This window comes from Kwoniella dejecticola, chromosome 2 (assembly GCF_000512565.2).
Source record: "Kwoniella dejecticola CBS 10117 chromosome 2, complete sequence".
Classification (NCBI taxonomy): Eukaryota; Fungi; Basidiomycota; class Tremellomycetes; order Tremellales; family Cryptococcaceae; genus Kwoniella; species Kwoniella dejecticola.
The window spans coordinates 56,230-72,817 of NC_089302.1; the positions used below are offsets into that span (position 1 = coordinate 56,230).

The 16,588-nt window shown below is 48.3% G+C and overlaps 5 protein-coding genes across 5 annotated transcripts; 2 read left to right on the plus strand and 3 right to left on the minus strand.

Moving 5' to 3' along the window:
- Positions 1-562: 562 nt before the first annotated feature.
- Positions 563-3,277, plus strand: I303_101478 (uncharacterized protein; the record flags this gene model as incomplete). Its single annotated transcript, XM_065968354.1, has 6 exons — positions 563-917; positions 1,002-1,148; positions 1,220-1,448; positions 1,522-1,601; positions 1,668-1,739; positions 1,869-3,277. 6 exons carry the CDS (start codon positions 563-565, stop codon positions 3,275-3,277), a joined length of 2,292 nt encoding a protein of 763 aa, XP_065824426.1.
- A 638-nt stretch (positions 3,278-3,915) lies between these two features.
- I303_101479 (uncharacterized protein) lies at positions 3,916-4,779 on the minus strand (the record flags this gene model as incomplete). Its single annotated transcript, XM_018405729.1, has 3 exons — positions 3,916-4,308; positions 4,409-4,478; positions 4,583-4,779. The coding sequence occupies 3 exons, from the start codon at positions 4,777-4,779 to the stop codon at positions 3,916-3,918; spliced, it is 660 nt and encodes a 219-aa protein (XP_018266010.1).
- A 996-nt stretch (positions 4,780-5,775) lies between these two features.
- Positions 5,776-7,762, minus strand: I303_101480 (uncharacterized protein; the record flags this gene model as incomplete). Its single annotated transcript, XM_065968355.1, has 4 exons — positions 5,776-6,435; positions 6,507-7,266; positions 7,360-7,555; positions 7,630-7,762. The coding sequence occupies 4 exons, from the start codon at positions 7,760-7,762 to the stop codon at positions 5,776-5,778; spliced, it is 1,749 nt and encodes a 582-aa protein (XP_065824427.1).
- Positions 7,763-8,614: 852 nt separating this feature from the next.
- Positions 8,615-9,998, minus strand: I303_101481 (uncharacterized protein; the record flags this gene model as incomplete). The annotated part of the gene is made up of 4 exons (XM_018405727.1): positions 8,615-9,342; positions 9,451-9,549; positions 9,626-9,802; positions 9,893-9,998. 4 exons carry the CDS (start codon positions 9,996-9,998, stop codon positions 8,615-8,617), a joined length of 1,110 nt encoding a protein of 369 aa, XP_018266008.1.
- Positions 9,999-10,852: 854 nt separating this feature from the next.
- I303_101482 (uncharacterized protein) lies at positions 10,853-14,957 on the plus strand (the record flags this gene model as incomplete). The annotated part of the gene is made up of 7 exons (XM_065968356.1): positions 10,853-11,579; positions 11,679-12,706; positions 12,768-12,861; positions 12,939-13,447; positions 13,529-13,884; positions 13,993-14,542; positions 14,667-14,957. The coding sequence occupies 7 exons, from the start codon at positions 10,853-10,855 to the stop codon at positions 14,955-14,957; spliced, it is 3,555 nt and encodes a 1,184-aa protein (XP_065824428.1).
- Between the last annotated feature and the right edge of the window lie 1,631 nt (positions 14,958-16,588).

The following is a 16,588-nucleotide window of genomic DNA, read 5'->3' on the forward strand; positions in this document are numbered from 1 at the left end:
AACGGCATGTCGACCATATCTTCTCGTCTCACACGCCCTTCAACTGCTCGAGGTACACCTTTCGCCTATCGACGACTGTCCCTCCCCGCGAATCCAGGGCGAAGCATACACAATCCGACCCTCGATACACACGAGAAAGAACCTATCAACACACACAAACAGAGGCACACATACACAGACGCATGGACCCAATAAACACCTCCATTGTTCGCTGCTTCAGACACTTCGATCATCGCAATATCGATAATGTCCATCATCAGTTGATTGCCACCTTTCAACCATGACCCCCCTTTCCAACCGACAAGTTCGCCTTTTGTTGTTGGTTGAAGGGGGCGTGAACATGCTCCCTTTCCATTCAAGGGTCAAGGGTCACAGAACAATATGTTCAGTCGGATGATCGATATTCCCTTCGTTACATGTGCATCGTCTTCATTTTCTCTTATTGTTGCCGTTCTTCTAGAAAGACGGTCCCAAACTTTGTTCTCAATTACCTTCTTTCCCTCTCTTCTTCAAATCTTGTGCTTCTCCCATGCGTCACCAACAGAGTTTCAGCGCTAACAGAATGTGTTCTATCGTTCCATTCTACTTCCCACCACCACCACCTGGGTTTCAACTCATCTACGTCCCGCCTTCCGACAACCCCAACATCTCTCAACGTCGATCTTCTCGTCATCTCTCGTCATCCACTACCGAAACTGAAACCACCGCAACTCCCTTGTCTGGGCCTTCTACACCTTCACCATCCAATGCTTTACCACCCTTGCCTCAACTACCTACACCATCTGACACCCCAATGTCTTCCCGATCTGATCGCCTCAAACACCTGGCTACGGATCACGATTGCGTGCTCAGAAAATATGAGATGAAGATGAGGCAACAGCCTGTCCAGGCTAGGATGTGCGGTGTGGGAGAGAAATGTAAGCCAACTTCTTCGACTGGAGGCCAATCACTGTGCGCTCAAGCTGAGCTAATCTGTTCTCATCCGTTGCGATCACGAGCAGCCGATAGGAGACCGATTGATCCGACTCCGATAATCCAGCTGAAAGTGATCGATGAGAATGGTGAAGACATCACTCCGACTGATCCCAGATCGAGAACACCGCTGAGGCGTCCTAGTCCAGGTTCAGCCGGTATGACTTTTATGCAGAGTAAGTTGCTCCGTTGAAGCAAGAATAAGAATACTAAGATCAATCTTGACTGATGTGGTTTCTATGGGTAGACCCTTATTACTTCCTGTTCGCATGCCTGGTTGGTGGCGATGAGAATGAGGATGAACTACACGTCATCGACGATGGCAAGACTCGCTTCTTGACTGGTACACCGGTGTCTTCGCTCTATCACCTGAGGGATCTCGATAATTCGGAGGCGGCGTTCTTCGTCTTCCCAGATCTGGGCGTGAGGAAAGAAGGGAGATACAAGCTGAAGTTGACGCTGTTCGAGATTGTTGAGTGAGTGACTGTCAATCAGGCATCAGGCTAGCGCACGAATCCTAAGCTGACATATGAGTTTTATATCGTCCAGTCAAGAGGTGTACTACTGCACGACAATGTTCACTGCAACGTTTTCCGTATATTCAGCGAAAAAGTTCCCCGGCATGTCCAGTAAGCATCATCACCCTGTTTTCTGAGCACATTGGTGTATATGAGCTTACCACCCACTGGCTGTAGAAGCTACGGACTTGTCAAAGTCGTTCGCAGAACAAGGCCTGAAAATTCGAGTACGCAAAGATCCTCGTCAACGTGAGTCAACCTCAAATACAGTGAACAACCGAACACCAGATCAAGCTCGTTTGCTTGGTCTTTCCAAGATGTCTCTTTCTTCAAGACTGAAAGAAAGTGTATTGAAGCCATCCGAATCTCCTTTTCTAGCTGCGCGCAACAACAAGACAAAGCGAAAGAGCGATGCTGCAGACTCCGAAGAAGAATACGATACTCCACACCATGATCAACGAAAACAGCATCCTCCTCCTCAACCTCAGCATCACCACCATCAAGCTAAACGATCGAGAGGCGCTTCTGTAGGCTATCCTAACGAAGACCCTACAGGCGGAAGATTTTATAGGCCTTCCTCATCTCACTCCCACGGCGAACCACCAATGGGTAATTACCATGCTTACCAGCAAGCGCAGTCAAACGGTCATGCCCCAGGAGGATTTTATCCTGGTCATCCTCCACCAGGACATCATATGCCGCCTCCCCCTCCGCCATCAGCATACGACCCATACAGGAATCACCAAGCTCTATCACCAGACTATCCTCCTCCCCATGGATCGTATCCACCCCAATCCCAGATGCATTATTACGGATCAAACTCTGGTAGACCATCAACACACCCGGCACCTGGCCCAGCTGGTCCAAGTCATAGTAGACATCACCAGTCATTACCTCCACCAGGATATGGTCCGCCTGAGCATCCGAATTTCCACCATCATCAACGCCAATATCCGCCGCCCGGATACCACCCGCAAGCGCCACCTAGTGCTTATCGTCAACATCAACGACATCCATCTTACCCTGACTCGGCTTACGGGGATCACGAAAGAGAAAGAGATGGGCCAAGAAATAGCAGAACGAGCGGTCCCTGGCCACAAGATCGAGAACGAGAACGAGAGATGCACAGAGAGCGGGAAAGGGAAAGAGAAAGAGAGTATGTCCAGGCTCGTAGTCGAGATGAGGGTCGAGAAAGAGATAGGGATAGAGAACGTTACCTCGCTTCGACAAGAGGACCGCCTCAACTCGATATACAAGCACATTCTCAAAGACCACGTACCAGAGATAGAGATGGTCCAAGACCCCTTTCGCCTCGATCAAGAATATCCCCAACGAGACCAACGTATAGCTCGCATTCGCATTCGCTTCCACACTCAGTTCAACCATCCCCGACTATGTCACCTGGCCCAATGTACGATCGAAGACCCGTCTCCTCGTCCAGTCGAGAACGAGAGCGAGAAAGAGAAAGAGAGAGGGACCTGCGTTCCCCAAATATGACTCTCCCACCTCTCAGTATAGCGACTTCTACGCCACCGACATCAGCATCAAGATCCAGACATTCATTATCCTTGCAACTTGGATCTGCTGGTGGTGGTAGGGAACACTCATCCAGACCGACTTCAGCGGGATTACCGCCCATCATCACGGATCGCGAAAGAGAAAGGGATGATGTCTTGAGTCAAAGATCAGGAAGTGCAAGAGGCTCAAGAAATGCCAGTCCCGTCCCAGGAAATACCCCGGTCAGCGCGAAGGCTGGTAGAATGAGTTTACACAATATTGTGGATTAGTCGTCAAACTTGATTGTGGACGTAGATCAAGTTCACCCGAATTTCCTTGTGACAATAAACACCTAAAGGTGATCACTTCTTACCTGGTTGTGATCAAGAGATGGCTATGAATTGGAGATAACGGTCCGTCTCACACACGAAGTGCACATTCAAAAAGCGATAGGTATTTCAACTAAAGATAGGGAAAACAAGTATTGGTTTCATGGAAATTACGTAGGTAGGGAAAGATCAAGCTTGGTTCCTTGCACATACATACAGTCATCAACCATTCATGAGTATGCATATACAATCATGTTATCATAGTGTAATCCTGCATTCATACAGTCTACAAATAGCCAAAGTTATGGTGATATCTCGGATTGATCAGACTGGACATTTTTTATGGACAAAGTGTGACAGTAAGCTTACGTGCTATATTGCGCTTCACTGCGAGGGCGAGGTCAAATACAAATTCAAATTGCAGAGACAACGAGGCAACAGACACAGAGAAAATTACACAATTCAACAACAAAAGTGATAACAAGATAACAAGACAGCGGAACAACTTGAAGATGCCACGAATCGACTACAGTATCTCTTCGGCTTGATTCGGTACACGAGTATACTGTATTGGCAATTGGATCTCGGTCCCTTAATCCTTAATCATTTCTACCTTTCCACCACTCCTCTCTACCGATCTCATTCCAGCCCCAATACGTCCACTGCGGATTACCTGGAGGTCCATACCAGTCCGACCTACATGTCCTTCCGTACAGATTACACCATAATTCCCATTTATTGATCTCGTCTTCTTGCTTCTTCTTATCCTCCTCTGCCTTTTTCGCAGCTTCCACCTTCGCAGCCTCGGCCACTGCCGTAGCATGTAACGATTGGGCCAAGTGCGCGATGATGGGGTTGAAATGCATCGGTGATGTTGGGGCCTTTGGAGGTTCTTCGCCCTCTTTAGCCGGTGGAGGTGGGAGGAGGGGTTCGAGGAGTTTGACGTAGGGTGGGAGACGCTCCGGAGGGAGGATCTGGGCGAGGATGACGGCCTGAAACATAAAACAAACCAAGGAGCAATCAATGAAAAGGTCAATTATGCGTAGGATGGAGGGTAGAGGTAGATTAGATTGTGTGGAGAGTAGGACTTACCTTCTGGGAATAAGGGAATCCAATAGCCATCCGACTCTGTAAGATCGAATCGATCACATCTAAGGCTTCCCTGTCACATCACAAAGAGGATATCAGTAGATGATTGCGATACGTTTGAAATTCCCTTAGCGCTTGTTGTGATTATTCATGATCCAGATTGGACTCTGGACTCACCTCTTCTGGACCCAAGCCTCGAACGTCCTGTACATCCCATAATCCATCGTCCCCACTCCTCTTGGATCACCATTCGTCACCCACTCGGTCCATTGTCTGACGTCGTGCAAATGCTGTTCGAGCGCAACGGCGATTGGATCTCGAGTATCGGCGGCGCCTGCCTCGGATGGGCTGAGGACCGGTAATGCTTTTGGCATTTTGCGATATCGCTCTTACGCTCTTACGGTCTTGCGAGGGAGCGCTCGTTCTTTAACTCCGTCTTTGCCTTGACTTGCCTTATCTGGCGTTCGGATACTCTCGATACCTCGGTTGAGATCAGTGCAAAGACGAAAATGCGATTCTACACGATAATTACTGAGTGAGTGAATGATCGATTGGTCGATGATTCGATCGGTCAGTCGAGTAGAGTGAATGTAAAGTTGGATGAGAATCGTCTGAGATGGTTCATGCTTCTTCGCCATTCTGTGATGAAGCATCTGAAAGTCGCATTAGAGGCAGACTACCTCGTGTATCGGATCATGCATTTCCCCATGATCCCCACCATCCACTCAGGGTGTGTAGAATAGCATTTAGGCTTAGCATCAATCAAATCGTCAATCCAATAATCAGCCATTCGTGCGTGATTCCCCAAAGGACGAGGACGAGGAAAGAGAACCTCAAAGGTAAGTCGTTGATGAGGTGCGAAATCGATCTTCTTAAGGTCGCTCGACCTGAACACGCATCCCTGTCAGTATAGCCAGATGACGAAAAGGGCAAGTCGTTAGCCTGTAGTTTGTGCGAAGCACTGTACGAGCGAGCACCACATGCGGAAATAGGGTGGAAAAGTCGTGTTGTCGTGTTTCCGGGTCGTGGAGGAAGGGTGCGAGTGTACGAGTAGATCGTTTAAATCAGGGGCAATTGATTTGTATTTATGGCGCAGGTGAATGTCTGGTCTTGGCTTTGAGATTATCTGATCGCATGTCATGACGATGCTCTTGTATGCTTACAGTATTGGGTACAACATATACAATTGCTATACATCTGTCCAGTTTCTCGCTCCTCCTTCCCTCTTCCTGCAATCTGTGCAATATTCATCTAGGCAGCCTCTAGGCACATATATGAACCTTCTCTTGTCAAGTCGTTCGTTGGCGCGTAGGGGTTTCGGTCCAAGCCATTTCCGGACGGTGATGTGCTATATTCGATATTTCACTCCATCAATCCATCAACCTATCTAAACTCATGATCCTCCTCCCTTCACCATCCATGACTCCCCCGTGATCTGCGCCACCTGCTTGCTGAGCACCAAAATACGATGAGGTAGACCCATCTAGGCTCAAGCCTAACGCATGTATCCTCTCCGCTTCCCGAGGGCTGATCAACGGCGATTGGGTATTGCGAGGTGTCATCCTAATGTCGTCGCCGCCTCCGTTGCCGAAGCCGTAATTCTCGTTGTCGTTATCATTATAACTGGTCTGCCTTTCGAGGTTAGTGTGCGGATGTGAATATGAGGTTGTGTCGAAAGGATTTATGTTGAATGTTGGCGGTGAAGGAGGTTGAGATTTCCTATACCAATCTTCACTCTCTTCCTCCAATACCCTCAGGTCACCATCACCCAGAAACTTGATTCGTATATCGGTCAACTCGTCATATTCACCTTCATCGACGAACTTGAGACCCCTAAATGAAGCACGTCGCCATATCCCCCACCAGATTGTCTCCCCTTCCTCGCCTAGCAGACCAACGACGAGTAATGATGCGATTGTTCGCGAGATGTGTCGGACGATGGACGATTGGACGGATGTCGTGAATGTGTATGAACCTACTTGCAGTAGGCGAAGAAAGGGCAGAAAGGACAGCGGATCGAGGAGGGTTGTCTATGTGAAATCAGGGTCAGATATCAGCGAACCCGTTCCCGCAGGCGTTGAGTCGAGATGACCAGACTCACAAAATCCTCGAAACTCGTTGCCCGGACTTCCGTAGATTTCTTCAGCGGTCTATCGATGAAAAGCTCCTTGATCCCGTCGTAGGTGGTGACGAGATGCTGCAAAAAGCCACTCTCCCAATTCTTGATGGGTCCACACAGCATCAAGCTGACCAACTGATTTCTTTCGCCTATCGGCGGCTTCCTCAATGATAATTCCTTAAGAGGTGTCAAAATATCACCGGGGGCCATCTCGTCCAAGTCTGCATCTAGTACCAAGAACGATAGGTTATGGGAATGTCGGATCAGGTGTAAAATCGAGACGAAGGTTGAGGATTGACTGAATTGCCTGAAATTTGCTGGTGGTGCCGCACGTTGCCGCCAGCCGAATGATTTCAAGCGGTGGGTCAGCGGTACATAGGTATGGATAGATTGTCTGCCAGCTGATCCTGACAAAGTTGAGAGAGTTGAGGGTGAATTTGAAAGTAATGTAGGTGGTGTAGCATGTAAGGAAGGATGAGGGATCAAAGAAGCGAAAAGCAGAGCTAACGTCGAGTCATCTGATGCGTCGGCGAAGAAGGATACGTGGTTCAATGATGGTAATGAGTTGAACAAGGATGTGAGAAGTGATGATTCTGCCCAGCAGCTCCGAGGCTTGGTGAGTGCGTTCTCTGTGATGGATGAAGTGGTAGATATGGGTTGCTGTGATTCCATAGGAGTCAATCTCGTGCGTGTGGATGCGTCAGGGTCGGAGTCGAACATGGTCAAGTCGATGATGATGGACCTGATATGAAGATACTTTGCGGTTAGTAATCGACAAATAGACCTGAGAGTTGCGGAAATGCTCGTGAGAAGAACGATATTCGTGATCACTCACTTGACGTATCTAGCCCATCCCTCTCTGTTCTGTATAACCTCCTCGGCCCAATGAACACCTGATACCCTCACGCACTGAAACAGTATCCTCCTCACTTCTTTACGTATCTTACGAGACACCATACCAAGCGATATGAGAGACGCGAGATCATCTTGACGCTCTTGATGCATGTCAACGGTCGAGAATATACCCCATGCTGCGATGTCCATTTGCATCAGCTGTGGTCCAGGTAAGCTGGTTATTGGGTTGAATGATGTCGCCAGGACTTACTCAGACGGTCTTGTTGAGTCAATTCGAGGGGATCATATATCTTCAACGCGATCAACCTGATGACTTCCCTCGGCAAATCGGTGATCGTCAGTCTGGGAGGGTTGGGGTACCCTTGCCCCGCCTCGACCAGCATCTCGAGTATTCTATGGTTGATTATACAGTTGTTATACTGTTATACTGAACAATGTCCAGGTAGCTGGTATGTTGTGGTATTGGAATTGCCGTAGATTACCGGTACGAGGTTGGTTCAGTCTGAAGATGAAAAGGATGTCTAAGGGTGAGGTACATGCGCATGCTTGATGGATATTGTTGGTATGACGACGAGTGGGGTGAATTTGATGGTGATCAAAGCAAAATGTATGGTATGATCAAAGTGGGGTAAGAATCAATCAATACAAAGGAATGCTAAGTAAAAGTCATTCCACGAGTACGCCCCATTTCCATTCCTGTCTCATTCATTCATTCATGCATTCATCATCAACGACTGTCTATCTCTACTACCACCACTCACATGATGACTAGGACAGCTGATAAAAATAAAAACAAACCTACTCTAAATCACTGGAAACCGCAATTACCGAACATGACGGAATCAACATGATAACGGAGAGTGCAAGCTACGGTGAGGACACGTGGCTGTATAAGCGAGAATAAGAGATCTACTGGAAAATTGAAACGGCATGATCTCTACTCCGATTGGTGGGTAGACAATGACAACGTAAGAAGTTACGTTATGTGTGTTTGGGAAGGAACCGATACGGGACTACGTCGGAACTTCCGATGCGGACATTGAAAAATACTGTCACCGCAACGAGTGCAGGCCTTGTTTTGGGAATTCAGTGTTGAGTGACACTACACCACACCTAGCTGCATTCGAAGAACCACCCACTGTGGACGACGGACTGACGCCACATATTCTCAATAGCAAATCAATAAGGATGGCTTCACATGTCACACATTAAGTCCTGTGAGCGTCGAAATCTGGCTACTCGTCAGTAAACTTGGTAGCTGAAGCTTTGTGAGTCGGCGTCTGACTCCCCGCTTGATCGTCACTAGTCAGGGGTTCAGCATGGCTACTATCACCACCGGTACTGGTTGGTGCAGAGCTGAGAATTGTCCTTGCGATGTCTGGCGCTGTAGCGACAGCCGCAGTGCTCTGCGCCCAACTTTCGACGTTCAAACGAGATCGTTCAATGGGAGTGCCTGCTCCTGGGACGCTTGAGCTGGTCGTACCCGTCCCATCGCTGGTCATTGTACCTCTTCGTGTGGCTCTCGAACTGGGCCTATTCTTATGAAGTGTAGACAGCGTACTGATGATATTATCCAACCTGCTGATATACTCAGGTGCGATGGGTCCATCAGTGATCCGGTCTTGCTTTGAATACTCGTTCTTCGGGTCGGTCTCAGTATGCTTGAAATTGAGGGTTTTCCAGCCTATTCCCGATTTGTCGGGAGGAGCAACCCCGGCTCGAAGTGATTCTTGACACATATCCTTCATCTCGGAAACCAGGTCCTCGAATTCTTCTTTTCGGGTCATCTTGATTTTACCTGAATGATTCGCTGTGCTGAGACCGTCCCCCACCCTTAGAGTCCAGGTAAGACTTGCTTTACTGCGAGTTTTGTTAGCCGTGACATCTCCGCCGGAACTGTGGGCCTGACTCCTGGCGGAACTGCGCTCGGAGGTAGTCCTGGGATAAGGCGTGAACCGATCGTCTAGCATGGTGATCAGTATGACATCCAGCTTACTTTGTATTTAGAAGCTTGTGGGAGCACGAGAGCATGTCTGATGAGACGAATATGGAGCGCAAACTCAATACCCACCTCGCGCAGAGAAGCCATGCGGGAGGCCCGTCGAAGCGCCGTAGCCAGTATGAAACTCAAAGCTGGCGTTTTGGATCGGCGAATGGGGGATGAATGGCGCTGATATGTATATCAGGCGATCAGTGTTTCCTTTGCGGGTCTGTGTATATGACTGAAGCAGAAACCTTGTCCTCACAGGCGGAGGGCAAGAACCCTACGCCCGAAGTGCCCAGGGGTACGTGATACCCCAGTCCTTGCTGGCCCTCGAACACGCCATAGGGCTGACCGGTATAAGAGGGCAGTAGCATCTGACTGCCGTGAGCGTGAGGCATGGAATTGAAGCGGAAGCTTCGAGGGTGCATTGAGCCTGCGTCTATGAAGCATGAGTAGGGCAATCAGCCCCATCATGAAGGGGTCATTGGCGATGGTAGAGCAGTGATGTGAATCAGGCGTATTCACGCACATGCCTGGTGTCCGGAAAGCCCAGTAGCGAACGGCGCAGTGGGGTAGAAAGCCTGCTGAGCCCTACTGTGACCGTTAGGATCCAGCTGATCGGTCATTGCTCTCATCCTTGCAGTTGCAGCGGAAGCAGAATCAGAAGCACTGGCAGAAGTAGCTGATTATGGAAATCTCTGAGCGTAGTTTGAATACAGCGAAGCGACGGGTGGTCATATCAACGAGTCGCACAATCAACGGACGAGACAATGGGGAAGAAAATGTTCTGACTGCATTTAAGGCCGACCGAGACTCACTTGATGGATCTGCGAATGCGGCGCCATGGGCGTAGGAACTTTGAGAGCCTAGATCAGTGAGAGGTGCAACAGTGCGCGGGATGCTGTATTCTATATCATCGTCCAATGCGAACGAGGAAGGTCTTTTATTCCCTTTCGGCATGAAAGTCGATCAAGAGATGCTGTTCTGAGTAAGGAAGTGATACGAAGAATTGTTGGGATACAAGGAGGGACAGAGATACAAACATGCAGATATGTGTCTGATAGAATGCTAGCCATGATATATATCTGGACGAATTTTTGAATCATGACTCGATCTGTCAGTGTAGCGACTGGAAGGTCATTTATAGCTACAGCTGAGATCTAATCGATGAAAGGTGGTTCTTCGGGTACTGCTTCGAGATGTTAAAGGAGACCGTCCACTCTCCTGTACATCCTGCTTGGATACTACCTATTGCTACAAGCAGTCTAAGGCTCTTATAACATCGGAGCGATGCATATGCAAAGTGATACGAACAGAGAAGACTTACGGAAGGTTCTGTATTTTGCCACTTGGTGATTTTGCAGACACACGTCATAATCATGTGTAATGTTTTCGAAATCAAAGTCAAGTCGCGTCAACCAGAATCCACCATATACAGTATTCATCATCGACCTCATCCTCATTATCCATCTGCATCATCCTCCTCGTAATGGAGAGAGCAGGTACTATGACTCGAATCAAGCGAAAAAGACCTTGTCCCTCCACCTCGACCCCGTTCACTTCGACACCGTCCAAAATCATGCAGCTCAACTACAACCACTTGATCCCCGGTACGATCCTCCCTCCGACTTTCCTCCAAGGTAAGATATGTATCGTCTGGGGCGATAAGACCAGACGACGATCACGTTCTCCAACTGAGTCTAATTCAAATTCAAATTCAATCTCGCCAAATCCAACAACTGCTTCAAAAATCGAGAATGCAAATGCAAATGGAAATGGAAATGAAGTCGTCGCTTCACCTTTACCTCGAATAGGATTTACGATCATCCAGAAATACCGAATCCCGAAAGGTTATCAGCCCAACGATTACGTCTTACCCACAGAAACGGATACCACGGAAACGTGCGAGATCACTATCCGGATATATCATTCTCAACTAAACACCAACTCCACCCAACGAGATGCAGATACTGTAGAAAGAGTGACGAAGTCGAGTGATGAGGCGTATACCTGGTTAAGGAGTATAGCGGGTAAAGAAGTAAGCATAGAGACGACTGGGCTGGAGGTGGTCAAGAAGGTTAAAGAGGAAGGAAAGAATGTATGGGATGTCGTGCTTCAGAGTATAGGTCAAAGGGAGTTGCAGCTGAACAACGTCAGTGCGAATGGGAATGGGAATGGGAATGAGGTGGGGAAACAGAGTAAAATGTTGATGCCTGGTACGTATCTCCTTCTCATGCTTGATAGTATCTGTCTCTTGCTACATCGCTCCGGCGATATTCCTTCTTGACTAATTCTTGTATGAGGGTGATCACTAGATTTTGCAAGCCCATCACAAGCGCCAGATTGGTATTCTAGCTCCGCACCGACCGTCTCTTCTCCACCACAACCACACCCTCCATCTCAACCTCCTACTACCTCCCCTCCCACTTCTTCACTGCCTACTACGAACATCGCTCCTTCTACATCAGCAAATACATCTAAAAAAGGAGACGTTACCAAGTTGCGTCCTATCACATCGTTCCATCCACCCGATCTCACAAAGCTACCTTCCAGAGTCTTCAGCACGTTCGTCAACACCTTCAATCCCTCTCGACCCAACAAGCGATCATCTGAGGTCTTGGAGAAAGATCACGGACCGGTCAAGAGAAGTGAACTGAAAGACGGGAAGGAGATATCGCGTCCGACGGTCGAACAGGCAGGCGTACCCGTATCTGAGACGGATAAAGATCAACATACGGGGAAAGGGAAGGTGTCCGACAGAACTCCTAGAACTGTAGTGCAGCTTGGACCACCTGGATTCCAAGCCTTGGTCAGTGGCGTGTCCAACCAACCTGCAGAAGCAGCTCTAGAGACGTCTATACCAATCGATTCGATAGAAATCGATGATCCCCTTCGTTCCGACGTCATTGTCCAGCCGCAGCTGACCGATCAATCCGACCCACCCTTGACAACAGACCACAATCAGTCACATCAACTGACTCAGCCTGCAGTTCAAGCCCGACAAGAATTAGAGCACAGCATAATTCCCCTAGAAGTTCAACAGATTCAGACGCCGTCGAAACAGATGATGCCTCTCTCTTTTCCTCGCGCTCAGCAGACACGGACACCCCACGCCGCCTCTAGTCCTTATCTTTCCTCTACCAGAAGGCAATCTCTTCCGCCGACTTCGCAATCCAGTCCGGTTTTCGCTTCGCGGACTGAGAGGGAACAACTTGCCAATGCGCGTAAGCAAGCTGAAGAGAGACGGAGAGGGGAAATCTCATCTGCCCAAGCGGAAAGTTCGAGAGCTGCTCAACTGAGAGCCGAAGCGACCAGAAAGCTTGAAAGGCCTTTGCATGCCAATGTGAGTCTGGTCATCCAAGTGAAAGTGTAGGATTCACGTTTATGTGCGTTGCTTTGTGTAGGGGTTGGAATATACGCCTCTGAACAGTCTAGGAGTGCAACGCATCACCAATATTATGGGAGTCGTAGTGAAGATCACGCATGTTTCGAAACCCAGTAAGTCAATCTGCATCCTCTGGCTGGTCATGAATCGCTTCAAGGAGCAGATTAGCGCTGACTGAGGGATATTGAAGAGGATTATATGATGTCTGTGGTGATATGCGATCCGACCCGTCATGCCAATGGCGACCCAGCAAACAACGAAGAACTAGTGGTATCCATCTTCCGACCGACCGAGGCTGAACTACCTCTGACCCTTTCGCCTGGGGATGTCACCTTATTCCGAGGAGTCAGGATCACGTTGTACAACAATAAAACCAAGGCTCAAGCTTTTTCTCAATCGAATAACGCATGGGTCATCCTCAAGAATGGCAGAGATATCAAATTACCAAATCGCCCAGAAGACTTATCTCCGCCGCTCACGAAAGCTGAAGTTGACAGGATGGTCGAGCTGTATAATTGGTCTCAAGGCGAAAACGTCGACGTCAACGGCAACGTCGGACACACCGAACATAATGTATTTGGATTCAGTCCTGCAGCTGGCCATGCTTCACTCTCGAGGAACTCGTCGCTTGGTGTGGCAAGAGAAGAGAAGTTGTTGGGTGATATCGAACCCAGTCAATTCTTCAATGCTATTTTCAAGGTGAGTCAAGCGGGTTCTTCTTTCATGCTAAATCAAATTTTGAAGATGGAAGATCTGACGCGATACTACTGGTATGTCCAGATCATGCATGTGAATCACAATCGACATCGTAAGCCAGATCTAGAGCTATATATCACGGACGGAACGATCTCGACAAATTACGAACCGAGGAATTTCCATAATATCGAAATTTCCGGTGTACCCAGATCAGCCATCTTCTCTTTAGCGGTCCACGATGCCCCACCGACGAATGAATTACCGTATTTCGGCGTCGGGAATGTCCTGAAGCTGAATAATGTGCGGAGTAAATTGTACAAGGGAGAAATGGAGTTGAGCTGGTCAGAATTACCTACTTCGGATCAAGCTAGACAAGGGTGGACTAGGAGGAGGATGAATCCGATCAGAGAGGAGGATGAGAGGGCGAAATTGATTGAAAGGTGGGTGTGGGTCTTCTCACCTCAGCTGGCTGTGATCAGATCATCCTCTCAGTGGTCGGCTGTGAAGAGTGTGGCTAATTTGTCTTTGTCTATGGCCTTGCAACACAGACGCCTGAGAGCGCTGAAACGAGGTGAAGTGTATGAAGAGCCGGATCAATCTCGAACGATAGCGGGAATTTCAACACCGCAATACCAACACAATCGCAATCTTATTCACGATCACAATCATCCGCCTATAGATCCCTTCCTGCCAACGACGAGTTCACCAATTACAGCCAGATCATATCCTGATAATAATGCTCCGCAGATGCAGAAACAAGAGCCGCGCTTGGCGACGCACATCAAGACGGTCCATACAGATCCCACTGAACATCCCATATCCACAATCAAGGACGTTATCACAAGCTCAACGATACCGAACAAATACCGAATAATAGCCAGAGTGAAGTCGATCCATTCGAGGAACTTGGAGAATAACGATACCCTCGTTCAGACGTATTGCAAGCATTGTAAGAACGCTTTCAAGGGCTCATGGTGTGGGAGTTGTAATGATTCGGAAGGAGAGGATGCCGAGTACAGGTATAGGTTTGTATGTACCTTAGAAGATCAAAATGATGGGGAAGATGAGTTGGCTTGTCTGGTGGGGGACGATGAAGCTGTGAGTCTGAATTTGCTTGCAAATGAGGAAGCAAAGAGGCAGGCGCAAGGGGGACTAGTGATTGAGTATGACATGACATGGGGCGTAATGATCGCTGAGCTAGAGCTGTTGTTCTGTGCCGCAGCTCGAATTCTTACCTCCTTTACCCCCCTACTCGACGTCTACGAACCCGAACGACCTCCGCAAAGCCGAGATCAGACGCAAAGAACTCTCGGGACAAGTGTACAACATCTTACAAGGAGCCAAGATGGATGGGGTCCGAACGAAACCGTTCATCGATATGAGTTTGGAAGTTTATCATATCCTCAAGCCTAGACCGACCAATGCCGGGAATGGGGATGGCGAGTTAGGTGGGGAAGGAGAGAAAATCGTGGTAGCTCGGATGTTCGGTATGACTTCTTCGACTATCGCTTAAGGTCTTCAGCCCCAACCGATTCTGAAAGCATGATGATGAGATGATGGTGGGGTCGGCATGACAGTTCAAGGGGTGTAGGCAATTCGTCATGAATCTATGTAGAGATATTGTGGATTCGGACGTTCGGCTGGACGAAAGTGGGGTAATTTGGTCTCGTATACTCACTTTCACACCGAGTGCGGGGGTTTTCCGATCCGATTCGGGCTTTGTTCTCGAGCCTGCGGTCCGCGGTCTGCGGTCTAAATGAGTATCTGCATTCGGGTGCGGTGTCATCCATGTACCGTATGCGAATGACGAGTCACCATATGCATGTTCCAAACGCCTATATGTTCGCGTTCATACGCGATATGCGATATGCGAAGTGCGGCGAGTAAAGGTGGGGGAACGTGTATTTCCCCGCGGCCTGATTATCATAAGAATGTGAGCCGCACTTAATTTCGCTGTTCCGGTCGCCTGGATGTCGCCTAACTGAGATTGCGATTGTGTGGAGCTCATTTTGTATACCCTATAACCGGTTCCGACCTTTGGAGGTGATTTGTTGGTGGAGTTGCGAAGCTGTTGCTGATGCTGATGCTGTCGAGGTCGATTTTGAAATCGATCCTACTGCTGCAGGAGATATGGTACAGACTGTATCAGACTATCTTGGAGCGACTGACTGGATGACCCCATGCATTGCTTAGCTACATAATATATACATGTATACGCGTGTATCTGTCCTAGATCTCTTCAAGTAATCCAGTGGCTTCACTTCCAAGCAAGAAATAGAGAGATCTGATCTGATCGGTTGTGTTCCCGAAATACTGATGATGCCCCGCTATCCCCTATTGAGCTATAGCTATTCGTGTTTACGGCAAGGTTATCTCCTCACCTCATTACCCTTATTACCGGTTTATCATCACTCATTCGTTCACCCCGGTTATCAACTGAATCACCCGTCGCCTAATTTACCCCGCATTACGATACTTTGTATTAAGGCTACGAGTGGAACTCTTCTTTTGTATTTATGCATCACTAATAAAATGCAATGAGGGTGAGATAGCCGGTAAATGGCGAGTGTGATGGATTGGGGATATTGGGGATATCGGGTATGATTTCAACCTTGACCCTGAATCTACTATCATCATCAAATCAACATTATTTCGAAATCCTACTACACCACTACACCGCAGATCTTGCACCATGCACCTACTACCTGCACCAACGCACCAACTGCTTTCATGCATCCCAGGGGCATGGTGAGGGCGATAATGAATATGCATTACATGTAACCTCGCAGGATTTGCATTCCTCTTTCGCATCTCATCTGAGCAAATCACTAAAACACAGCAGATCTGAAATAGGAATACGAATAGGAAGGATCCACTTACTCGCACACTGTCACATCTTATACCTTTTAGGTTGTAGCTCATAGCTCAATAACTAGACCCAAGAGCAGATCAACCGGTGAGTTTGCGTAACTACTACCACTACTACCACTATCTACCACTCCCAATTGACAACAAGAGGCGACATACAGAGCAAGAGCTCATTGTGATTTTACCCAACCCCACTCTAGGTCTCTCCATCCGCCGAATACAGAATCCCGTCCCCTGACGACCGACTACTGGACCACTTTGTCTCGTAACCTTTCA